Genomic DNA, 26,265 nt, shown 5'->3' with positions numbered 1-26,265 from the left:
ACACACACACACACACACACACACACACACACAAATTCTAGTAATCAGTCAAGACTATGAATCCTTTTGATACCATTTAATATTATTTACATTCACAAAGCCACTACAAAACTCCAAAGAGGAAGTGAGCACTTTTTCTCCCACTTGAACCAACATTTGCATCAGCCAAAGCCAATCAACAGTCATTCACACACGACACGTTCACCGTCCGCACCCGACCACTGCTAAAACTCTTGAAGGGAAACCGAGAGCGCTGCACATCGCCATGGCAACTCCGTCCCTGAAGGGGCCCCCGCGGTCCGCGGTTATCCTGCTGGGTGTGTCAGCGCCCCGCGTGGTCCCCCCCTCCCCCGGTGACCTGGACCACGGTCTTGCCCCGGGCGTGGCCCTCCTCCACCTTCTGGAAGGCCTGGGGGACCTGGGAGAAGGGGAACTCCGCCTCCACCACCGCCCGGATCTGGGGCCGGAAGAAGGGAGGAACGTGGGTGAGAAAGAGGTGTGAAGAGACACTTAGAACTAGAAGCCATGCTGAGATGATGCCAGTGATACAAGGACGGAAAAAAACACTTAATATCAAACTCTGGTCAGAAGGTCGAGACTCTGAGTCGGGTTGTAATGATCTAAAGTCTTGAATTCTTTCGATCCACCGCATCATGTTGCGGATATGGGGATTTCTGAGGATAAATATGTATGCATGTATGTATGTAGAATATAAAAAAGTCTATAGAGTAGGGGCATGTGTTGATGTTTTTCAAACGTCTTTGTGTCTATGACACAAAGACGCACCCATTTGATGCAAAAATGGGTAAAATGAAAAAAGAAATTACCTAAAAGGAAGTTAAAGTCGAGCAAGCGTGAGAACACAGGAAGCTGAGGATCACAGGCAGAGGCCACACTTGATGGTTTATTTTAGTTGCAGACGTCCTCATGCTTTCTCTCAATGAAGTAGAATAGTTGTATAGATTCCCCGGGCTTCCTTCTCTTCCATTTATGCCCTCTTATTAAGCATGGCCGGGATTGTATTTATGCTTGTGAAGCGCTTTGTGAGCTTCTTTTCTCAAGAGTTTTTAGCCTGCGTCCTGGTAGCCTACCTTTCCGGCGTCCACCATTTCACTGATGTCATCCAGAGCGGCACCGTTGGGTATGAAGAAGCCCCATCTGTAGTGCACTCCTTTACACAGGTGCTGTGTTAACAGACGGACAGAAAACTGTCTTCAGCATTCTTACCCCATTTCAAAAGGTGTACATCGCACGCACGCATTCACACACACACACACACACACATGCACGCACGCCCATGCAACCGAGTGTAAACAAGTTTGGTTCCTCCTTCTCTTTCCTCTTTCCACAGTAAAATATTGATACCTAAAGCCAGTCACGGGTGAGCACACAACATTTCTCATCCAACATTCAAATCGTGACCCGATATAACCCCAGTTAATGATTATTAGTTAGTATCAATTGAAGACTCTTCTTTTGATTGCAGCATTACAGTGCGGTGTGCATGTCGTCCGAAACTACATCATGATGCAATTGGAAAAATAGTTTTTTATTAATTACTTTGCAAAATTCCTAGTCCTTTAATGTGATGATTTATGGGCCATCGTGTGTCTATTTTGGGGAATTCCCAGATAAAGAGTAAAACTTCACTATGAGATTGTTGAATCCGTTTACATCCTGTCCTCTTGCTCCACTGTGGTTGGTGTTGACTGCAGAGCTCTGCACTACATTGCTGCAAGGGTGAGTTTTTGCATGCAATGCAACTCAAGCGTCAGGGCAGCGAAGCGGCTGTGTTCCGTACTGCAATGTCAACTAGAAACGGCCAAGACCAACCCAGCTGATGGCTCAAGACGTGCATAAATATAATAGGCCTATATGAATTGTAAAAATTATTATGATTAGAATGAATAATACAATATTATTCACGAGTTATAATCAACCCCTACATAATATATATACATCAATATTGTAACCCATTAAATACAGGACGATTTCTAAATGTCATGGCAACATCGCGGCCCGCTTGCGACTTAATATGACATCTCAAGGAAGAATTACATCTCTTCCGGTTAGGCTCGAAACACCAAATTGACAATCATCATTGCGGGAACTTGTCTGCCTTGGACAGACACACACTAGGGGAACACACACACACACACACACAACACACAACACACAAATTAGGTAGATTCCACATTCTATCTTTAGCAATTCATCTGGTTCTCGGTTCCTTATTAGCATAAATACGCAGCTTAACATGAACATTGCACTCAACAACAAAAAAAGGCAATACACACTGAAAGTGATAAAATACCTCACACAGAAGGGGGTCACTGCCTCGGCGGCACTCAGGGAGGCGCTGTTGTCATGGGCACTTAGAATAGCCAGTTAAGCCAAAAACCTTTGCTCAGCTGCCACACGCCAAGGTGTTATGGCAATGAGTGCGCCATTATTTGGAGTTTATGTAAATTAAACTTTGCATAGAACCCATAAACTCGGAAGCAATGTGAACTGTGCTTATATTTTTTACTAGGGGTGTAATGATGCATGCAATAACATACAGGAAGAAGCAGGAAAAATATGGCCGTTATCTTTTTTTTAAAGAAATGTGGAATGATTTGTCATCTCTTGTATTTATATCCACATATCGCAAATGTAGCGGGAAGCGATTTGATTGGCTGCAGTATGCGTCTACATAGACGCATACTGCAGCCATACTCGAGGGCCTATACGACAGACACGCCCTCAGTCATCCGTTGATGGACGCATGTAGTGTGAACAAGGCGTGAGGGTACTGCCTGCGGTGGATATGCGCGCCGTAACGGAGCTGCGCCAAACCGCACCTTCACTACTCCACCAAGACACACCAAACCGATTCACACCCTCCGGTGGAAATGCACTAATTCTGTGTACTTTGAACTTTCATAAATAAGACATGTTGCATTTTCAGTTTTATAACTGATTGTCTTATTTTGTTTACAAGTTAAGGATGGAGTCTGTAGAAGTGGGCTACTTATTGTTTACATCTTAGATTACACAGTTCAGGCTGTTGCAGCTAGATCAGGGGAGAGACTGTATGACACTAGCTGGTACAACCTGAGACATGCACAATATAAAAAAGAATTCCCTTCTGCATTTTTGTTTTTTGTTTTCCCTTTATTATACCGAATTTGTATCGAACCGTGAGGTCTGAACCGAGGTATGAACCGAACCGTGACTTCAGTGTACCGTTACACCCGGTTGTCTACATGAATGTACCTAATCATAGCGTACCGCTCCTGTCACAGAAAACAAGAACTGTTCATGAACATGTAAGAAATAATTCTGTGCTCGACCGAAACTAATTGCCTCAGTCAGTTTCCTGGAAACGCAGACATGCAGACATATGAAGTACAAAGTTGGGCAGTCATGACCAACCACAGGGGAACAAGATAACGAGATGTAATCAAAAGGAACAATCTCATTCCGAAGCGATACTCTTGCATCAGTGAAGTTCCCAAACCACAACTGTATGGACAATTGCATGAATGGCACATAATTTGCCATTAATCATCACATTAAAAGGAAAAAGGAATTTGGATTTTCTTATAATTAATATTGCCCTACAACTTATGTTTGCTATTTTAACCGACATTATTGTTTATAATTTCTTCCCCGTGCACTTGTCTACCTATGCAGAACTTTTTAAAGAGCTGTGGACAAAAACAAGTTGTCTTTTCTCAGACAGTGAAACCGACCTCAACAGCAAGAAAGCCTCAAATTAGCAGGTAAGGCGTTGAAACGCGGAGGTCAGCATCTTTGAGTCAGTTCTGTGGCCATGTGCTGTTTTTTTGTGGGGAGTTTCGGTTCCAATTAATCACTAATCTTATGACATTGTTGGCATGCCCAGTGGTAGAGCGACCGTCTGACCGACAACCTACCCAGCCCACTGATCCCTCCCTGCAGGGCGGTGGCATTACCTTGAGGGCCTTGGAGGCCACGGTGATGCCGGTCTGCATCATGCCGTCGGCGACGCCCAGCAGGTCGGTGTTCTGGAGGAAGGGAGTGACCAGTGTCACGTACTTGGCCCCGGACCAGGGCTTCAGCAGGCCCAGGGCCCAGCTCTCCGTGTCACCGCCCACATTGTCCAGGATCACGTCGAACCTGGAAGAGACGGAGCGGGCGGGCGAGGAAAGGGTATGAGGGGCCGTATGGGACATTATTCAGAATAAGCATGCACATACACATATGAAACCAAACTCATTCACATACTATACTGAAAAACTTGCACACATACAAGTGAAAAGCTTTTACATACACAACTGAAACACTCTCACACAAACAACTGAAAAATGATACGCTCGCATACACAACTGAAAAGCTTGCATACAACCTAGTGAAACCTTTTACATGGACTACTGAAATGCTTTCACACATACTGGTAAAATGTTCTCATAAACACAGCTGAAAAATGTTCTCTCACACACATATGAAACCATTCACATACTATACTGAAAACCTCACACATACACAAGTGAAAGCTTTTACATACACAACTGAAACACCTTCACTCAAACAACTGAAAAGCTCTCGTAACAACTAGTGAAACCTTTTACATGAACTACTAAAATGCTTTCACACATACTAGTAAAATGTGCTCATACACACAGCTACTGAAAACCTCGAGACATGTAACTAGATTATGAGTATAGGCGCAGCCTTTTAAGTGTCGGCCCCATTGTCCTTTAAATAGCTGAAGAAAAGCTGTTTATTGGGAGCAGAATGTCCGCCGGCGCCCGACTACGTTATATCTGCGAAATGCGGACGTCGTTGAGGCACGCCGCAAGCGGACGTAATTGAGGCCCACGCTGTTGGGCGGGGATTACACATTTTTCAGTGCTACGGCGATTATTGTCGATTATTTGTCTGAATTGCGCGCTTTTTCTTTTCAACCACCTTCCGTTTTCACTGAAATGTCTTCCGTTTTCACTGAAACGCCTTCCGTTTTCACTGAAACGCCTTCCGTTTTCACTGAAACGCCTTCCGTTTACACTGAAATGCCTTCCGTTTACACTGAAATGTGTACACTCTCACACACACACATGAAACCATTCACATACTATACTGAAAACCTCACACATACACAAGTGAAAGCTTTTACATACACAACTGAAACATCTTCACTCAAACAACTGAAAAGCTCTCGTAACAACTGGTGAAACCTTTTACATCAACTACTAAAATGCTTTCACACATACTAGTAAAATGTGCTCATATACACAGCTACTGAAAACCTCGAGACGTATGTGAAAGTATTTCACACATCTGTGTGAGGATTTCAGTGAAAATGGAAGGCGTTTCAGTTGAAACGGAAAGTGGTTGAAAAGAAAAAGCGCGCAATTCAGACAAATAATCGACAATAATCGCCGTAGCACTGAAAAATGTGTAATCCCCGCCCAACAGCGTGGGCCTCAATTACGTCCGCGTGCGGCGTGCCTCAACGACGTCCGCATTTCGCAGATATAACGTAGTCGGGCGCCGGCGGACTTCTGCTTCCAATAAACAGCTTTTCTTCAGCTATTTAAAGGACAATGGGGCCGACACTTAAAAGGCTGCGCCTATACTCAGAATCTAGAGTAACATGTCTCGAGGTTATCAGTAGCTGTGTGTATGAGCACATTTTACTAGTATGTGTGAAAGCATTTTAGTAGTTCATGTAAAAGGTTTCACTAGTTGTTACGAGAGCTTTTCAGTTGTTTGAGTGAAGGTGTTTCAGTTGTGTATGTAAAAGCTTTCACTTGTGTATGTGTGAGGTTTTCAGTATAGTATGTGAATGGTTTCATATGTGTGTGAGAGAACATTTTTCAGCTGTGTTTATGAGAACATTTTACCAGTATGTGTGAAAGCATTTCAGTAGTCCATGTAAAAGGTTTCACTAGGTTTTATGCGAGCTTTTCAGTTGTGTATGTGAGCGTATAATTTTTCAGTTGTTTGTGTGAGAGTGTTTCAGTTGTGTATGTAAAAGCTTTTCACTTGTATGTGTGCGAGTTTTTCAGTATAGTATGTGAATGAGTTTGGTTTCATATGTGTATGTGCATGCTTATTCTGAATAATGTCCCATACGGCCCCTCATAAAAGGGTATGGTTAGGATAGACACAAGGAGAGAGAGAGAGAGACAGTGAGACAGAGACACAGAGAGACAGAGGCAGAGACACAGAGGCAGAGACACAGAGAGACAGAGAGAGAGAGACAGAGAGAGGCAGAGACACAGAGGCAGAGACACAGAGGCAGAGACACAGAGAGAGAGAGACTGAGACACAGAGAGAGAGACACAGAGAGAGACAGAGACACAGAGGCAGAGACACAGAGAGAGAGAGAGAGACAGAGACACAGAGAGAGAGACACAGAGATACAGAGACACAGAGAGAGAGACAGAGAGAGAGAGAGAGAGAGAGAGAGAGAGACAGAGACACAGAGAGACAGAGGGAGATAGGTGTATATATATAATATATATTTCTCATGCCAATAAAGCTTTTCTGAAAAGAAAGAAAGACTTGATATACTACGACAATAAATGCCTCATAACATATCCCTGATGGCATGCATACGTCTGTGGTTTGGATACAAAACGACACCGTACTACATCAATAAAAAGAAACACCCAATTCCTACTGCGTAACCACAAAGAAGGGCGACTTCCTCTGACAAACTTCCTCTCCAACTCATGTGTTGAAAGTGTACATGCAAGCGTGGGTTGCTTACTTCTCCAGTGTGCCGAGAGCGAGCTCCACGGGACCAGCACTGTAGTCGACCACATGGTCGGCCCCTAGGCCCCTGACCAAACGCTCTGCGTCCTTGGAGCATGTCACCGTCACGTGCCCTCCCCACGCTTTCAGCATCTGGCAATTACACAGGAAAAGTGTCTAGTGTTGACTCTTCCTTCATAAAGTCCCTTCATTTTCGATATAGTTCATAAATAAACCCATTGAGGGAACTAATGGCAACCGCCAATTGCTCATTGTAGATTGTTGCGGCTGGCTCGCAGCGGCCCTCAGAATTACCTGTATGGCGAATGTTCCAACGCCTCCAGATCCTCCCAGAATCAGAATCCTGTGCGTGTACAAATAAAAAAAAAAATGGAGAAGATGACTTTTAATAAAGAAAAAATGAAAACCAATTCTACTTTAAAGCATATCTAAGTATTTTTTTTTTCTATTAAACTCATTTGTCCTTTTCAGAATTGTTTATAATCTAACCTGTGGACATCAAAGGGTGTTGATTATGGCCCATTCACACAACTGTTGGATCAAAGAGACAGAAGCCCATGTGTGTCTATGTCCTCCTACCGTTTTTCAGCAGAGTTCTCCAGCGTGAGTCCGCACGTGTTGACCAGCGCCGACCAGGCCGTCGCGGCCACATAAGGCAGCGCCGCTGCGGCTGAATGACTCAGTGACTTTGGCTTAAGGGATACCTGTGAGACAACGGTAACCATATTTGAGGCTGTTCTTCTTGTATTTTAATGGTTGCTAATGCATATAAAAAGGGTCACTGAGTAGAGGTAGGTCACAAAATAAGAAAACTGTATACAATGGCTGGAGATTAACAAAAATATACATATGCTTCTTAATAAAAAGGTGTTTAAGGCTACGACTTTTGAATGAATGATATGGATTCATAAAATCTGAGAGAGTTAAAGAGTCAAACAATACCTCATTAGCACTCAAGCACACAAATTCAGCTAAGCTGCCCTGTTTCCATGGTGGGATGGCAGCCCACACCTGAAGGATACACAACACAGAACTTATTAATGTGTGACGCTCTAGATTATCAGTTCCTCTTCTTGCCAAGGCATTTTGCGTTCCGATACATTGCAACAGAGGTTACATTGATTGATTGCACATTTCCCTGAACAATATTTACATGGCGATGGGGAAGGAAATGTCAAAGCTGCTATGATTAATAAACAAAGATTATAGATAGGAAACAAAAGTCCCAATGTGACTTCGTCAACATTGGGTTACATGTTCAACAAATATTTTCATAAATGTAAATATTAAGGACCAGTAGATACAAAATACACTGGCCATTCCTAACCTGTAAAAACGTCCTAACCTATTAAAGAAATACAGTGTCATTTTTTCACTGGAATGAAATGGAGGGACTTGTTAACAAGCAACCTAACACCAAATAGTAGGACTGTGAGATAATTCAGCATCAATTATTATAGTCTCGGCAGGAATTGCATATATAGTTAAAAAATATGCACTTTGGTAGTCGATATTGATAATCATCAGCTATTATTTTTAGTTTAACAGTCAGCTGTTAGTGAGTGAAACGCGCAACCTACCACCACTAATACTGTTTGGCTGATATATGTTATGATTAATACAGAGCAGCAATTTGAAACAACATCCCTATTCGGACCCCCCCCCCTCTTCACCTCGTCCCCCTCTTTGAAGTACTTCACATCCAGCCCACACTCCATGACCACGCCGGACACGTCCCTGCCCAGGACCAGGGGGAACTCACTGCCCTTCTGGTTGAGGTTCAGAGGGTCTCTCTTCATGGAGAGACTGGAGGCTCCATAACCACCTGCCAATAAAAAGAACATAGCAATAATGATTGTTTCTTATTTTTTCTCACCCCCAAGGCTTTTAGACAGAGAGGTCAAGTGACCCAAAGACTACATTCAGATCAAAATTAAAGAAAACTAATTAAGTTATGGGCTGTTTGATTCTAGGATCATACATAGGACACAGAGTAGTAGGACTTACTTAGTAGTAGTAGGCTATATTTTCAGTGACTTTAGTGGTATACGCATGAAACCATCTTCTGTGCATTCATCAGCTCAAACGTAGTGGTTTTATGACACATATTTGTCAAACTTTTGTCTAAGGCAACCTCAATATTGAAACAGCTGCTTTGTTCGTTCGTTCGTTCGTCTTTCGTTATGGTGCGGGAAGGCCGTTGTGTCAGTGAAACATCGTTGCGAAACAATTGACACCTCTAGCTAAACGTAGTAACCTATAGAACCAGCAGCACCAACCATTGTTTCATCCATCTTTAGCGAACGGTGCATTTGGCTTCTATGAGCTGCCGGCTTTCAGCCGCGATCTAAGAGACCATCTGCAAAGTGCAATACGGAACCGCAAACTCCGAATCTGCCAATTTCTGTCCAGATCTTTACGGAAGTGTTGTGTCAATGTGTTTGAGTTCAGATGAAAAATAGGATGCATCAAGACATGCATCAACTACCGTTAATGAAGGGCATCAACTGAGAGTCATCAACTGTTCATGAACAATGTCATGAACAAGTCTTCCCTCGACCCTATTTTACCATCCATCACAGGTTACTCACCTCTCATACTAACATCAATCGGATTGAGTCCTGCCGCGTGCACTTGTACGATGACCTCATTGGGGTAGTTTAGAATAGGGAAGCTTGCGTTTCGGGTGAATCGCAGGACATCATTACCGCCGTATGTGTCAATCACCCAAGCAGGCATTACTGTCATTCGGCTGCGTGAAGTACTGAAAGGTCTTTTGTGACATCCATGGCTAAATACCATTGAGCTCGCATTATATTGTTTAACCAGATGAAACCATCTATTGCACATTATCTGTTTTGCAGCATTCATCGTGACACAACTTTCAGTATTGTATCTTGTTTAAGAGTTAACAGAGGGTTTGTTCCTTGCACGGTAGCGATCCCAATGTTACAGGAGATGACGTAACACTAGATAGGGCTACATCTAAGGTCAATGCGAATCTGTATTAGAAACGAATCTGCATGTACGCAATACATACATGCCTATTCATTCTGACATGCGACCTGATATTCCAGTAACGTTATCCCAAAAAAGACTAAAGGACTCCAGAGTAAAGGTGCCGCTTCCTGAGTTGAGCTGACATTTCGTCACGAACCAATCAGAACTCCGATTCCTCAACCGCTACCCAATCACAGAGCAGGGTTTACAAACAGAAACAAACATGGCGCCCTCCATCTGATCTTCACATTTTCCGAAAGGTTGCCTGGAAAACGCTGGGTTTTGAAATATTGTGGCAATATGCTCAGTCTCACCATAAAAGAGGTTAGTGCCCTTGTTGCATGTAATAAGATATAACTTGACAGTGTTTAGTTTGGCTCGATACATTGATCATATAATCATGTAGTTACCTAATGGGTTTGGGAGCCTATCACCTGCATTGACTGACAACCAAACCTGCAAGTTTAAGCCTCACTTTCATTAAGCTGTAGTCCGCTGCCAACCTTTTCTCAAATAAAATGGTAATAAATAAAATAAACTACCGTTAAACAGAATGAAAACGATGTCTGTTGATTTCACGGTTTTATCAGGTGTCCTTGGCTCTAAGGGAGGGGAAGATCTCCCCATTAGAACTGTGTCGAAAATGTCTGAAACGCATTAAGAAAACTCAGCATTTGAATGCATACATCACCGTGACGGAGGAGCTGGCACTGAAACAGGCAGAGGAGGCAGAGAGTCGACTGCTTCAAGGTGTGTACCAAGGTGTGGACAGATCTGACTTTAACTGTCCAAAAAGTCAGATCTAAACTACTATCTAACTAAACTATTCATCTGGTGACTATTCATATGGTGTCTTTTTTCAGGTTCTCCCAAAGGTATTCTAGATGGAATACCGTTTGCTGTCAAAGACAACTTCTGCACAGAGAATATCAGGACCACATGCGCTTCAAGGATGCTCAAAGGTGCCATAGTAATGTTTCGGCTATATATCAAAAACACTCAAATATCCTTGCTCAAATGTGAATAAAATGCTTCATTGAGGATTAACTCGCTGCCTTACTTGTACCATAGACTTCCTCCCGCCATATAATGCTACAGTGGTCCAGAAACTTCTTGATCAGGGAGCTGTTCTTGTGGGGAAGACAAATATGGATGAGTTTGCAATGGGGTAGGACTAAAGTCATACACCGTCACTTGTCGTATTCTATTAACTTAAAGTCACATTTATTAATATAGCTTCTGCAGCAACTAGTCTAGGAAGTCTGTGTTGTGTTGTGAAACTCTGGCTGCATCGGGACCAAAATGTTGCCCATTCTCTCCAGATCAGGCAGCACTGACGGGGTGTTCGGTCCAGTCAGGAACCCCTGGAGCTATGCTGCTCCCTACAGAGAGCAGTCAGGAGGAGCGGAGGATGACTCTGAGTGGGTGATCACAGGAGGAAGCTCAGGAGGAAGTGGTGCAGCTGTCACCTCACTAACCAGCTTCCTGTAAGACTTGCTCCCAGTTTGGTTTAAGAAGCCATTTTAAAGGTTATATCGTTATAGCGTGCGGTGCCCCTTCATTTCGGTGGGGCAGAAATGACTGGCGTATGACCACTTCCACAATTTATATATATTTTTAACATGTATATTTTGAGCTACATTAACCTTGTTCACTAAACTAATTGTGAGTCAGAATTAAGAATAAACGAATAGCCTAATGTTACTGCGCGCTTTTGAAGTGCCATCCGCAACACTCGTCGTATGATGTCGGGATAATTAGAATAGCCTATGTGCAATGGAAACATCAACTAGTTCTGCAAAGTCAAAAATTTAAAAGGAAAATGTCAACATTATAGGGAAGTTATTCCTCCCTATTTCATTGTTACACTCAGCTGAATAACATACAAATACCTGCTGAAAAAAATTAATTAATAGGCTACAATCCCTTAACAATTCCACCCGAATATCTGAATGTCTTTTTTCAAAGCAAGGCTTTTTGCTAAGCAAGGCTTAGCAAGTGCATTGCATATAAATGAATGCAAAGTAGAGATAAAACCTAGATAGGCAGGCCTATACAGAACGCATTTGTTAACATCAAACAAACAGACATAGCTTATCAGAAGTCAACAATCAAGATATCATAACTTCGATCATTTATACAGGAACTTGGCCCTACGATCTCATGTGTGCAAATTTCTCACTAACAATTCTGTTTCTCAATAGCAGCTCTGTTTGAATCAGGTATACAATTTAAATGTTTTGCATCAAAAAACGGTGCTTCTTTTTGAGCAACCACATAGCCATTTTCTCTTCTCGTACCATTCTCGGGAGACAGTTCTGTTGTACGTTTTCCCTCTATGCTTCGTTTGTTGGTTAATACGAATATCCAGTTTGGTCAAATTTTAACCTTTCAAATGTTTTTTTTAGCAGAGACTCAACAGTGTTTACCGCAGGTGCAACACCACTCGCCATGTCTGCGGAAAGATGAAAGATGCTGGCGGAATAATTCGAGTTAAAACAACAACAGTCCTAGAATATGACCATGGGGCCGACTACTTTACGACCATACGGGCGTCTTATAGTGCGGATTGCAATTCTTATTGCAGCCTGCAGGGTTATGCGAGAAACATACGGAGGGACAAGGTCACTGAGCTGCCCTGCCCCAACATCGCATGACACGATAAACTCAACTAGAATCGCCAACATCATCCAAAATCTGATGTCAACAGACCAAAAATTGTTGAAAAGCCTACAGAAACTATAGATAGTTAATGTGACAATCACATTATTAAAAATAAACTGGGGCAATGATTTACTGAGGAACTTTTTTTGGGAGCATGCTTTTGCAGGGAGTTCGCTGCCCCACCTGCCCATATGAACGGCGCGCGCCTGGGTTATATAATATTCAGATGTTTTCATAAAATTATGAAAATAATGAAGATCAATTGCCCTTATTCTTTGACTCTAGTTATTCTTATACAATTTTGCCTGGAAATGCATCATATTTCCAATATGTGCCAGTTGTCCATTCCGAGGTATGAAGTTCAGTGCTTTTGTTTGAGCTTTGAATTCTCCACGACAGCGTAACCTTAATACATGCCTGCTTTGGATGTCTTCCGGCAGAGCTCTGGGCTCTGATACTGGCGGCTCCACCCGTAACCCAGGGGCTCTTTGTGGAGCCGTGGCCCTCAAGCCCACCTACGGCCTGCTGTCCCGCCACGGTCTCATCCCCCTGGTCAACTCCATGGACGTCCCGGGCATCGTGACCCGGAGCACCAGCGACGCAGCCATCGTTCTTGGTAGGAGGCTTACCCTTGTTTACTTTTTGTTTTGTAGTACTTTTTGCTGTGTCTTAACCTTAGATCCGTCAGTCCTACTATGTTACAGCAGTTCTGGAGGGAGACGGCACCAGAGACCAAAAACAGAGGTACTGGTTGCCAATATCAGTATGCCTTGATTCCTGCCCAGCTACCGACAGATATAAGGAAAATCATTAAATCCACATGTTTACAATCGTCGAGAGAGGATAATGCTATGACATTTACATTTAGGGCATTTAGCAGACGCTTTTATCCAAAGCGACTTACAATAAGTACATTTGTCATAAGAAGTGCAACAATATATCGCTGTCGGTACAGTAGGGATGTTCATAGAACCAAGTGCAAGTACAACAATCGCTAGGCTAACCAATTCCCCATGTTACAGCAATGATAGCAGCTACTGCAGTTGCTACACAGTTAAGTACTATAATACACAATACAATGTACAATGGTGGCCAGAAGGGGGAGGGTGGCTATGCAGAGTCGAGGTGGACTCTTAACAGGTGAGTCTTGAGTCTTTTTCGGAAGATAGTGAGCGACTCTGCGATCCTGAGAACGGCAGGGAGCTTGTTCCACCACTGAGGTCCCAAAACCGAAAAAAGTTGTGACTTTGCTGATCGGGCTTTGCTAGCTCTTAGCGATGCCGGTACCAGACGTCCAGCTGAGGTAGTTGAGCGGAGGGATCGAGCTGGGGTGTGTGGCTTTACCAATGCTTGGAGGTAGGCAGGGGCAGTTCCATCGACTGCCTTGTATGCCTATGAAAAGTGCATTTCTTTCAAAGTTTTATGTCATTCCCCTTATGCAAATGACGAACTTCGTTTCATCAACAGGCAAATCAAGGTGTGTTTAACTACGTTAGCTGGTGTTGTTGTGTCACAGAGGTCCTCCAGGGCCGTGACCTTAAGGACTCCACAACGGTGCAGAGCCCCACGTCACATGCAGGGTTTTCTGAAGACTTCGACGTCTGCAACCTCTGTGTGGGCATCCCAAAGGTTACCTTCTTCTAATTCTGACCGACTTTAAGAGAAAAATCGAATTTACTGTTGGTAAATGTCACACGCATGTCGAAAAGGATGTTGAGGTTGTCTCTCATATACTGCGTCACCTTATTTATTGAGGTTATGTTCATGCCAGGATGTTCTCATTCTGGAAGATTGCCTCTGCGGTATGAGTTTAGAATACGGTAACTGGAAAATCAGGAATCATCTACGTGAATTGTTTTCAAATCATTTGATATTTTAAAAAAAAATACTACGGGATGCAACCTAAACTATTCTGTGAAGAAAGAAAAAAAGACATGCATTGCTCCCACTGACCCGATACAAAAGTGGATACACAGAATCGTGGGTTAGCACCAGTGTTCTGGGCCTCAACCATAACTCTCTCTGGTGTTTCCCAGGAGTACCACGCTCCGGGTCTGTCACAGGAGACCCTGGCCCAGTGGAGCCGCCTCGCCGACCTGCTGGAGGGAGCTGGGGCCCGGGTGAGAGAGGTCTCGCTCCCCCACACCCAGCACTCAATCGTCTGCTACTACGTGCTGTGCTGTGCCGAGGTGGCGTCCAACATGGCACGCTTCGACGGCCTCGAGTATGGTACAAGACCTGATGTTTTCTTTTTTTTTGCTTTGACATATTTTTTCCTTTTTATATTTAAAACATTTACAGTACAATGTTAAGGAGTGAAATGTCGCTATCTAAGCCTTGCCTGTTTATGTTTTTTTATTAAGATACTCTTTTCTCTAGTTCATTTAGTAAGGTACCCTACAGGTAAGCTGCAGGCATTAGGATTGGAACTCTAAACCTTTAGGCTGGGGTCAAACTCCCTAACCAGAAGACTGACCTGTCTGTCCTTTTTTTTGTCTGCAGAAGAAGGTAATATGACGATCATGTGATTTCCTCTCGTGTCCCCGTTAGGGCACCGTAGCACTGAGGACAGCTCGACGGACGCCATGTACGCCGCCAGCCGCCACGAGGGCTTCAACGCCGTGGTGCGAGGGAGGATCCTGTCTGGAAACTTCTTCCTGCTCCAACAGTGCGCCTGGTTTTTACCCTTTTGGTCTCTACCCTATTTAACCCTGTCAAGTGACAAAGTTGAGGGTTTAAGTGTCAAAAGAGCTCTGACCTCAGGGGTAACTTGGAGGACCCCACAAAATAATCAGCATCATTTGTGGTTATTTCCTCTTTCTCGGACATACACTTACATTCAAAAGTTTGGGGTCACTTAGAAATGTCCTTATATTTTAAGAAAAGCATTATTTTATTCAATGAAGATAACATTAAATTAATCAGAAATACAGTCTAGACATTGTTAATTTGGTAGATGACTATTCTTGCTGGTAACAGATTTTTTATGGAATATCTATATTGGTGTACAGAGGCCAATTTCCAGCAACGTTCACGTTCAACGTCAACGTTCACGTTCTGTGTTCTAATGGTACATTGTTTAGTTAATAATAAAAAAATAGAAAACCATCATGTAATTATGTTAGCACAGCTGAAAACTGTGGAATAAAAGTGTGAGTTTTCATGGAAAACACAAATGTCTGGGTGACCCAAAACTTTTGAAAGGTAGTGTAGATGTGTCCTTGCAGAGAATATTTGACGACAAGCAAAAGAAAATAATCGAAAAAGCCCCCAAACAAATCAGAAGCGTTCGACAGGAACTAACGTAACAAATAAACCTCCTCAGGAACTACGAGCGCTACTTTCGGAAGGCGCAGCAGGTGCGTCGGCTCATCGCCGAGGACTTCGAACACGCGTTCAGCGCGGGCGTGGATGTGCTCCTGACGCCCACCACCCTGAGCGACGCCGCCAGCTACTCCCACTTCATCCAGGAGGACAACCGCACACGCTCTACCCAGGAGGACGTCTTCACGCAGCCCGCAAACCTAGCAGGTACAGGCCGGACCCCGCATGGGGGCACACGCTAATGTAAAAGCAAATGTGTGCATGCTTATGCACTTATCTATGTGAACAAACATACGTAGAGCAGTGCTGTTCATCCTAAACCATCCTAATACAGTTTCATTTCTATTTAAATTGACCCCGTTAGTCATTAGCTAAAATAAAGGTCACCCGTTCTATTCATGGTAGCCCAGGGATGTCCTGATACCACTTTTTCACTTCCGATACCGATAACATAGCTTAGGCTAGCTGCCATACCGATATCTATCCAATGCTTTGTTTTAATCTTGAACAAATAATAATAATAATAATAATAATAATAATAACCACTTTGCCCATGTCAATAAGAGTTAGTTCCCGCCCACCGCGATTCGCTGATACGCTTTGCAAAATATTTTGCAAAACCTTTTTGCGGATTGAAATTTCATTAGAATTTTGCAACACACGGAGCGTGGCAAAGTGCATTGCAATCCATTTGAATAAAGGCACTCAAATGCAACAAAATGTTATTCTATTTTTATTGTTTAACTTTTTTCAACTTGAATTGAGGATTTCATTGTCACTTTGCATATTAAAATACACTTTGAATGACGTATTTTCAAATTACATTATTAAATTGCATAATGAATATTCACTTGCATGATGTGATGACTTAATGGACATAATTGCATTGACATTTCAATTTTGCTACATATATGCTTCATGACTTGAAAAATATTGTTTACGCTAGCATTTAGCTTCTACCGCGAGAACATCCTAGCCTCTAGCTATATAAATGGGGGTCCCCACACACAAACGCCTGATTTATAATATTCATTCAGTTAGCTTTTATGATCGCCAAGCTTGTGGCTACCAAAACAGCTGTGATCCGCTCTAGCCGAGGTGCGTTTGACGTGACGGCGCATGATTGCTCCTCTCCTCAGCAACAGCCAAGGAGAGCCGTGCAACAGCCCTGGCTGTTGCACTTTTATCTTCTTTAAAGGCCTACGTGCAGGTTAACCGGAAGTTTTGATTAATGGGTACATAAAGCACTCAAAATATGTGTATCATTTATAAAATGTCTCCAAAATAGTGTAACGGGTGTTTTCTAACGCCATTCGGCGATGACGTCACGTTGGGGAGACGTGGTGGGAGGTAGCCTCAGCCTAGTACTATCTGGCGTCTAAGAGGTGGCAAGAACCACAAATAACATGTATGATGGCCCACAGCAGTATCATTTCGAACCTGTCTGACGTGAGAGGGCGAATGAGGAATTGCCGAGAACTGAGGTCAAAGCCAATTAAATGCATGGTCAGAGGAGAATGAGTGGAGAGTTGCTATCATGTAGCAACGCAGCAACGAGCGCTGGAGCTAGTCAATGAACAGCAGTGCATACAATAACAACACTTTTATTTATTTTTACTGTCAGTTATATCTAGTGACAGCGACAACTTAGTCAGAATATCTAGAAATAGAAGGCATAATGCTAGCTATGGGCTAACTTAGCCTACCGGACAGCAATCAGTGCACTTGCAAATGAGTGCCTGCAAGTATAACATATAACATATTCGTTGTTGTGGCAACGACGCGGGGCGCTCCTCTGTTGAGCGACTCGTGATTGAAGGCTTTTTTAAACATTATATAGCGAATTTTTTTTCAAGTTTTGTCCAGTTAGACTGGTGCAATACGTGTGTGAAGTATGGATAGTGAGAGTTCTGCATCGTTTGATTTAAAACATCAATCCACGACGGAATATGAAGATAGTTTCTCTGCTGGGGTCACCGCGCATCAAATGGCATCGAGACGCACCTACACCAGAGCGGACCTTCTGGAGCTGCGATATGCTTGCAAAACAGTTGATTTGTCACCAGAACAGCTGGATCTCATACCAACACACCGGCTTATAAAGAAGAGAAGGAGGAAAAGAGGATCGAGAGGAGGGATCAGGAACAGGATCAGGAGACGGGGAAGTAAACTACCACTACCTGCTTTCACTCTGGCAAATGTGCGATCGCTACGTAATAAGATGGATGAACTTGCGGCACTTGTTAAACTTGATTTAGATTATCGGAGTACAAGTTTATTCTGTTTCACTGAAACGTGGTTAACTGAGGACATTACAGTGTGCTTGGATGGCTTTACATTCATACGCTTTGACCGGGACAAAGAAGTAACGGGGAAATCAGTCGGAGGTGGTCTTTGCATGGTTGTAAGATGGGCAACGAACTTCACAGTTCGTGAGATGCACTGCTCACGACACTACGAAATCTTGTCTGTGTCATTTCGTCCCCACTATCTTCCCCGTGAATTTCAATTAATAACAGTAATTCTTGTTTATGTCCCTGGCCCTGACAACGCGCTGGCAGCAGAGCGCATTTTAGAATGTTATGACAATGCCGTCTCCAGGGCATCTGACCAGCCCGTGTTTCTGATGGGAGATTTCAACACATGTGACGTCACCGCACTTCTCCCACAGTTAGAACAGTATGTAACAACGCCAACAGGGCTGAATAGAACGCTAGATTTATGTTTTGGAAACATCCCGGGTGCATATGTATCCAAACCCTGCCCTGCCCTTGGGTCCTCAGATCATAATGTAATACTACTACTGCCTAAGTACAGACAAAAATTGAAGACCCAAAAAGTACAGGCCCAAACCATCATGGCATGGGAGGTAGGCTCCATTCAAAGACTGAAAGGATGTTTTGAGCTGACAGATTGGGAAGAATTCTTCAGGGAATGCAATGGTGACCTTAACCTGTTGTACGATACCATATGCTCTTACGTCACATTCTGTGCTGATAGTGTTATTCCTACCAAACAAATTAAGATCTTTGCAAACAATAAGCCATGGATAACCAAAGACCTTAAGAACTGTCTCAATTTAAAAAAGTTTGCATTCATCCAGGGTGACCAGCAGAGAGTTAAAGAGCTGAAAAAGGAGCTAAAGCAGAAGACCAAGCTGGCCAAGCTCAACTACAAAAACAAAATGGAGGAGAAGTTCATCAGTGGAGATATAAGGCATGCATGGAGGAGCCTAAACACCATGATGGGCAGGAATAAGAACACTGCTGCAGTACCATGCCCAGACCCTGCTGCCTTTGCTGAAGAACTCAACACCTTCTATGCCAGATTCAACAACACTGACTCTATGGAGGAAATGGTCACTCTCCTATACCCCCCAGAATCTATCTGCATAGAAGAGAAGCGGGTTATATCCATCTTTTCCCATCTCCATTCCTCCAAAGCTCCTGGACCAGATGGGCTGAAGGGCAGAATACTGAAGGAGTGTGCAAGTCAGCTGGGCGGTGTAATGACGGAAATGTTTCAGCTCTTCCTAGATGCCAGTTTTGTTCCCAGGGCGTGGAAGGAGACCACCATCATCCCTGTTCCCAAAAAGCCCCGGGCTAAAGCTCTGAACGACTTCAGACCAGTGGCACTCACCTCTATCCTGTGCAAATGCATGGAGAGAGTTGTTGCAGGAGAGCTCACCACCACCATCGGTGAGAATCTGGATCCACTGCAGTTTGCCTACAAGCCAAAACGAGGTGTGGAGGACGCTACATTACATCTACTGGATACCATCACAAAGCACCTGGACTCCCAGAACTCCTTGGTCAGGGTCTTATTCATGGACTTCTCGTCAGCATTTAATACAGTTAACATCAACACACTCCTGCATCGCCTTCAGCAGCTTCAGGTCAACCCAGCACTGACACATTGGATCAAGGAGTTTTTAAAGGACAGACCCCAGCATGTAAAGGTCCAGGGTGTAACATCGTCCAACATCATCCTTAACACTGGAGTCCCACAGGGTTGTGTCTTGTCTCCCATCTTGTTCTCAATATACACCAATGAGATCACATGCAACATCAGTGGACTCAAGCTATTTAAATATGCAGATGATCTGGCCTTGGTGGCCAAACTGACAGATCAAAGCACCCTGTCCAAGTACACCCAATATATCACTGAAATGGCCCTGTGGTTCAAAGAAAGCTCACTGCAGTTGAACATCAGCAAAACCAAAGAACTGTGTTGCCATAGGAGGAGGGCATCCAACACCCCACATCCACTTTCCTCACCTTTGACCCTGGAAGGACAAGTGGTTGAACAGGTGGTGAAGTTCAAATACCTTGGCACAGAGATCGACCAACGTCTGTCCTTTAGCCAGCATGCAGATGGGGTTTACAAGAAGGGACAACAACGTATGTATCTCCTGAGGAAACTAGACACCTTCAATGTCAGCAAAGACATTTTGTCAACTGCCTACCAATCTCTGGTGGAATCCATCATCACTTGCAACATTACATCCTGGTACGGCTTCCTCACAAACGCAAGCAAAAGCAGACTTAATAGATTAACTAAGCAAGCAAGCAAGCTAATAGGAATACACCAGAAAGCGCTGGAGGATCTGTATATCCAGGCAGTGGGAAGGAAGACCAACTCCATCCTCTTAGATCCCTCCCACCCACTCCATCCTTGTTTTGATCTACTTCCTTCTGGCAGAAGATTCAGAATGCCTTTGGCCAGGAAAGCTATCTACAAAAAATCATTCATCCCCATAGCTATACACACACAGAACACTCATTCCTCAAAGAACTCACACAAATAACACACACACACACACACACACACACACACACACCTCCAAGCCTTCAGTCAAAAGACAATTTTCTAGTATGGCAACATACTAGACAATAAAGCTTTTTGAATCTTGAATCTTGAATCTTGAATAACCGATCATGGTGTGACATTATTTAACCATCAATCTACCGCAAATACGACCAGACAGCAAACCATCCAACCCGGCGGATGCTGACAGACAGCCCACAACAAGCCAAACATCACCACGGCGGGTGTGCTCTCTCTCACTCTCGCACCACCATACTACACAATCACTCCAACTTATCCAACTCCAAGGCTAGGCTGCTTCACTAAGACCACAACTAACCACAAGGCCTTCATAACCATGCAGTATGCCGAAGCTGAAAAGGACACATGCACAGTCGCACACTCATCTTATGCAAAACAATCAGTTTTATCATCAACATTCAGTCACTGCAAAGATTTAAAGACTAGCCTCTTACCATAAGTTAGAATGGACCCAAAGTATGTGATTGATGAAGTCTGGTTCGGCTTTCGCTTGCTATCCGTTTTTAGTATGACTTCTCAACATTAGTCTTTCTTGTGTTAGGCGCACATGGCTAATTTGCATACGCAGGATTGGCTGGCTCCGCAAGGCAAATAATAGAACATATTTAATTATCTTTCTATCTGTCTATCTGTCTATCTATCTATCTATCTATCTATCTATCTATCTATCTATCTATCTATCTATCTATCTATCAACACATGGGTCTAGTTTTAATGTGATGTATTTTGTGTATGTCCAGTCAGACTTGTTGCCTCCCTTGTTCTGTGTGGTCTTGTAGGCTATACTGTGTGAGCCGAATCACCTAAATGAATTCCAACGTGTAGTTTGGTATTAATAAAGACTTGACTAGGCTATTTATCTATCTAGGCTATTAGTCAACAATTATTCGCGAAGGCGAAGTGAATAGTGGGGAATAGCCGCCGAGACCGAAGGTTTATTTGTTGACGTTTTGCAATATCGAGTTTGAGATGTCAATCATGGGATATTGCCCAAAATCCCGAGATAGCGAACCAATCAAGGAGGTTGTGCCATTTTAGGAGGTTCACGTGAAGCATATACTAACTAAAGATAATATCTATGTATCTGTATAATCTGCTGAACACTCTCTTACTAGTCTCTACTCTCAAGGGTCTCAATGCGGCTTTGGTCCGTGTCTCCCCAACGTGACGTCATGCAATGCATTCTGAAAAAAGGAGGGGAAAGGAGAATGAATAGCAAACCGCTAAAATAGTACCTACTTTTTCGTATTACATTCCATTTTGTGATACATAACAACATTAAATACAATAAATAACAGTTTAAATCTTAAACACCAGCAAGCAAATTGCAAATATTCGTTGGAAAATAAACCCTGCAACACGGCCTTTAAGGTTGAAATACAGCCACATTGCTGACATGGTTTTCCAACAGATAGCTCTCATGTGCATGCGCCTAATTGACGAATTACTGTGGTTATCACGTGACACGCTGCGCGGATCGGATCATATTTCTTACCACCTCCCCAATCCGATCCAGCGTAACGGGCCAATATCAGACCGATGCCGTGGATCGGATCGGGACATCCCTAATTCATAGCCCTCACTTAGTATTATTGACTTCATGAGAGTAAAGGAAAGACTAAAGGCTGAACCATGAGTGTGCTAAAAGAACCATTAAAAAGTGTAAACTGTGTTGTGTGGAGTCGGAGGAGCGGACAGCTGTGTTTTTATAGCATCTCTGTGGTTACTTTTCAGCTACTTGTTATTTCTGTGGAAACCAAGATAATATTTAACCTTGTTAAGTCAAGTTAAGTCACTGTTCCTGAATCTTTTTTTTCGACTGTTCACTCTTATCTCTTTCTCCCCCCCAAAAAAAGGTCTACCTGCTGTTTCTGTGCCAACAGCTTTATCAAGCAGAGGTCTTCCAATTGGCTTACAGCTCATAGGTCCCGCCTTCCAAGACGGAATGTTGCTGAGTGTCGCACACTGGATCGAGCAAAGAGTGGGGTTTCCCTCAATTTCCAACTATGAGGTCCCCAACAAATGAAAAAGTGCCATTGAGCAGACATCAGTGTGAAAAATTAACTGCAAATCACATGGCTTTGTGATTGTGTAAATGATTACCTTCCATTGCAGAGTATTTTGCAGATAATGTGTTCCTGTTGAGGGTATGCTATTTATTTATTTTATTTTTTATAGGTTAACTGGGAAGGTCCTTTATTATTATTAGGTGGTTGGAATGTGTTTGATATTATCTTTTCCACTGAGCAACTGTTCCATGGTCGATCATGAGGCACCACTTGTCTTAAATAAACTTTCTTTTGGCCTTGGTATTTTTATGTGGTATTTAAGATTGAGGTTTTAATAAGTATGAGTTTAAACGGTTCATTCTAAGCAGAATATTTATTTAAATAACACAATTTCCACATTAATGGGACATTACACTGAGAATATTCTACATACACTGCCTTTATTCTGTTTAACCTTTATTTGTTGGATTTTCAAATTCAAAGTATTCCATAAGATAGATTCAGCTAATAAATATAACCCAAGGTTTGTTAAAAGCTTTTAAATGTATTCACATGTAGTTGTAGCCAGTATCCATGAGAGGGATCCATGCCTCTCTTCTCAGGAGAGCCACACTGAAGACATTACATTCTGCTGCCTATAGTCCATATGCCAAGATGCCTTTATAGCCCATGAAGCCCAAAGTAAACGTGTTTAATGAATTATTAAAAGTGTGTGTGGATGAGAAAGCGTTAAGCATATTTAAAATTGTTGCCATGCAACAAAAAACCTTCACAACACAATTTACGATGTTTGAAATAGTTATTTTGAATTCATGAGCCATGCTTAATTTACCTGATCCTTTCCAACACCCTTCTTCTTTCAGTTGTAGGCTTTACAGTTCCTTAACAAATTTTAACAACAATTCAGGTATATGGTTACCGCTAGAGCTGTCCTCCTCACAATCTGAGGCTACCCGGTAAAGATTTACGTTCAGCATAGATAACCATCCCACCCTCTATACAGAGAACACACACAGAACAACCATGCTCTAGTTGCCCTTGACATTCTCTCTGGACGTGTGGATTAGCACTGTACCCTCCTGTTCCACTTCCAAACATTGTTTGCAATCACTGATAAAACGATGATGTTATCACAGTTAGAAAGAAAATTGATCATGAGAAAAAAACTGTGATAACCACAGTCAAAGTATTCAACGTTCTTTTTCCAATGGAAACTTCAAAGATGCGTGTTTAGTTTTGCATTTGTCTCCTGCATTGTTGTTACGACAAAAACTGTTCGGCTGAATGCCTACACAGCTCAGCCAAAGGAGGAAAGGTTTGTGAAAGGCTTCACAAGGATTTGAATGTCTACGTCTTCAAGATTTACATTGCAAAACATCTAATTTTGCGTTGTTTTTCGTGTTAGGAGCCTTGCTAGGAGAGGAGCAGTCTTGTTTTTCATTATACGCCATCATCGCTGCCTTCGTTTTTTTCCCTTATTCATATAGATTTTTGACACATTCCAAACATGTTTACATCTGGCCTTGGAGACTCAGAATCAGAAAACTTTATCGATTCCCGGGGGGAAATTGTTTCGTTCCAGGTGCTCCGTACAAATCGAAATTACAAGCATAGAAGATAAGATTATAATATAGAAAATTATAAATAAAATACAATAAATAGAAGTAAGAATAGAGTAAGAAGTGGACATCTCTTAGTGAAAGTGGACATCTCTTAGTGGGTTATAATACAATGTTTACATAAGTTTTATGTCATTATCAGAGGGAGGACTTATAGATTTTAATAGCCACAGGCAGGAATGACTTCCTGTGGCGCTCAGTGGAGACCATCATTGTCTAAATATAGAAAAAAATCGGATAAACGAGCTATTAAAGTAAATATCTGTCCGACATTTGATTTATTTTTACATCAAACAGCCATCATAGCCTCACTCTGAGACCAAGGCGTGTGTCTTAACCTTCTCATTTTAGGATTGGGCATAAAATGTGTTGCGTGTGTTGAGTGTGCTATGGTGAAACACAAGAAGTTTGTACAATTCTAAATGTATGAACAGACCTCCGTCCTCCACATCGCTCACCTCAGGCCAGGCAGGGGGCTACAAAATGCAACGGTACTGGGAAAGAGCTGTGTGGTTGCGGGATGATCCATGCGCTGAGTGGATCAGCTCATGCATGAGGGGCAGAGATTGGCTGCATGCTGTCCACTGTGAGTTCCTCTGGAGCAAGTGCACTGCTGTGTCACAGGAAAAGGTATAATGTGTCTGTATGATTACAGTATTCATGTCTCAATGATTACTGTGCTATGTGTCTGTATGTTCACTGTGTGTTGCAGAGCTTTTCTAAAGGTTTTCCTCTTCTGAAGCTGGATTGGCAAAAAACGGAAAGGAATCACAGAGGTTGTTGAATGGTAAACCACACTTTATTAATAGAAAATCCTATGAGAAATCCTATGGTTGGGCTATTCTGTTGTGCTAAACTATGCTGGTGGGACTTAATGTACTCGTGTTAGCTAACAAAATGTAAAATTCAGATTTTCCTCCTAAAAAACAGCTAAAGCCATGCTATTGGGCACCAGTGGTTAAGGATTATGTACATTTTTATATTGGTTTAATTGTTTTTGGCTGTCACTATGTTGTCTGTACTGTCTGCAGACAACATAGTGGCTACAGTGGGCCTCTGGGCCAATGGCTATTTGGAGAAGTTACAGGACATTAAGAACTATGTTGGACCTATGTTGTTGGACCTATGTTGGTAACCATCTTTCCAATGGTAAGGCAGCAGAAAGGAACAAATTAGCTGTTTTAAGAAGTACGCTGCACTCTTTTTTGTTTGACCTCAATTAGGCCCTTCGTAAAAGGTAAAGGGCCTAACCAAGAAAAATATGTTTTCAGGAAGAGGTTCTGTGCGAGAGGTTCACGACCGACGCAGAGTTGCCCGATTAAAATAACCTTCACAAGAAGATTTTTTAATGTTCCTTATTCTTCACATGCAACTTCCCTTCTATGGGCATTTGAAATGCCCATGAAAAATGCTGCATATCAAGAGTGCCGGCATAATGACCATTTGCCAGGTTAGTTTCGGTAGAGGAAGTTACAGCAATTTTTGTGCCATGTCCTATTTTGTCATTTGTATATGGGATTGTTTCGTAATCAATAGCCATTCATCATCCCTGGAATAATGTAATCCAACACACGAGAGAGTGTTGGACCTAAATTTTGTCTATTCAAATTACTTGACAAGAACTATTGTAATAATTTACATTTACAGCATACACAGGTAATCTTTAAAAAGAACACATTGAGGTCATGCTTACTGGTAACTTGGTGCGTTGCCTCTGTTATTGGGCCACTTAGGTGCATGTTGACTCCAGAGGACAAGGTGGGTGCCATGGTCCAGTTGTACCGAAGTGGCCTTCAGTTTGGCGGGTGGCCAGCGGACCCCGTGGGATCATCTTGGTTGGCTGCTTTGAATGAGACCTCTCTCTGTCTCCCCTCCCTTTCTCTTCACACACACACACACGCACGCACAAGCAAATGCAGGTAAATTTGAGAAGTGTCCTTAATCGCGGATTTGAAAGCTTAATAAACTATTCAAAAAGCCCTGGGGGTGGGGGAAAGCACAGGGAACTATCCATAATTGTTTAATTGTATTAACTTTGAAATTGGATTTAGTTC

General features: G+C 42.7%; 2 protein-coding genes across 3 annotated transcripts; one reads left to right on the top strand and one right to left on the bottom strand.

Moving 5' to 3' along the window:
• Window positions 1–42: 42 nt before the first annotated feature.
• Window positions 43–10,626, bottom strand: rtn4ip1 (reticulon 4 interacting protein 1). Of its 2 annotated transcripts, none has more exons than XM_056589996.1 (9): window positions 9,339–10,626; window positions 8,421–8,572; window positions 7,690–7,758; window positions 7,327–7,451; window positions 7,042–7,090; window positions 6,743–6,879; window positions 3,960–4,143; window positions 1,092–1,184; window positions 43–457 (listed from the first exon to the last, which is right to left on the bottom strand). In XM_056589996.1, the coding sequence occupies exons 1-9, from the start codon at window positions 9,616–9,618 to the stop codon at window positions 323–325; spliced, it is 1,224 nt and encodes a 407-aa protein (XP_056445971.1). In that variant the 5' UTR covers window positions 9,619–10,626; the 3' UTR covers window positions 43–322. The 2 variants fall into 2 exon arrangements, with proteins under 2 accessions (XP_056445971.1, XP_056445972.1); XM_056589997.1 differs by lacking the exon at window positions 9,339–10,626 and adding an exon at window positions 8,755–9,330.
• qrsl1 (glutaminyl-tRNA amidotransferase subunit QRSL1) lies at window positions 9,478–23,708 on the top strand. The gene is made up of 11 exons (XM_056589995.1): window positions 9,478–10,071; window positions 10,338–10,497; window positions 10,611–10,709; window positions 10,819–10,915; window positions 11,070–11,234; window positions 12,852–13,027; window positions 13,928–14,040; window positions 14,448–14,640; window positions 14,962–15,079; window positions 15,737–15,942; window positions 22,440–23,708. The coding sequence occupies exons 1-11, from the start codon at window positions 10,048–10,050 to the stop codon at window positions 22,607–22,609; spliced, it is 1,521 nt and encodes a 506-aa protein (XP_056445970.1). The 5' UTR covers window positions 9,478–10,047; the 3' UTR covers window positions 22,610–23,708.
• The last annotated feature ends 2,557 nt before the right edge of the window (window positions 23,709–26,265 follow it).

Source organism: Gadus chalcogrammus, chromosome 5 (genome assembly GCF_026213295.1).
Source record: "Gadus chalcogrammus isolate NIFS_2021 chromosome 5, NIFS_Gcha_1.0, whole genome shotgun sequence".
NCBI lineage: Eukaryota > Metazoa > Chordata > Actinopteri > Gadiformes > Gadidae > Gadus > Gadus chalcogrammus.
Note: the sequence above shows the minus strand (reverse complement) of the source record. Positions and strands in the feature narration are given on the sequence as shown.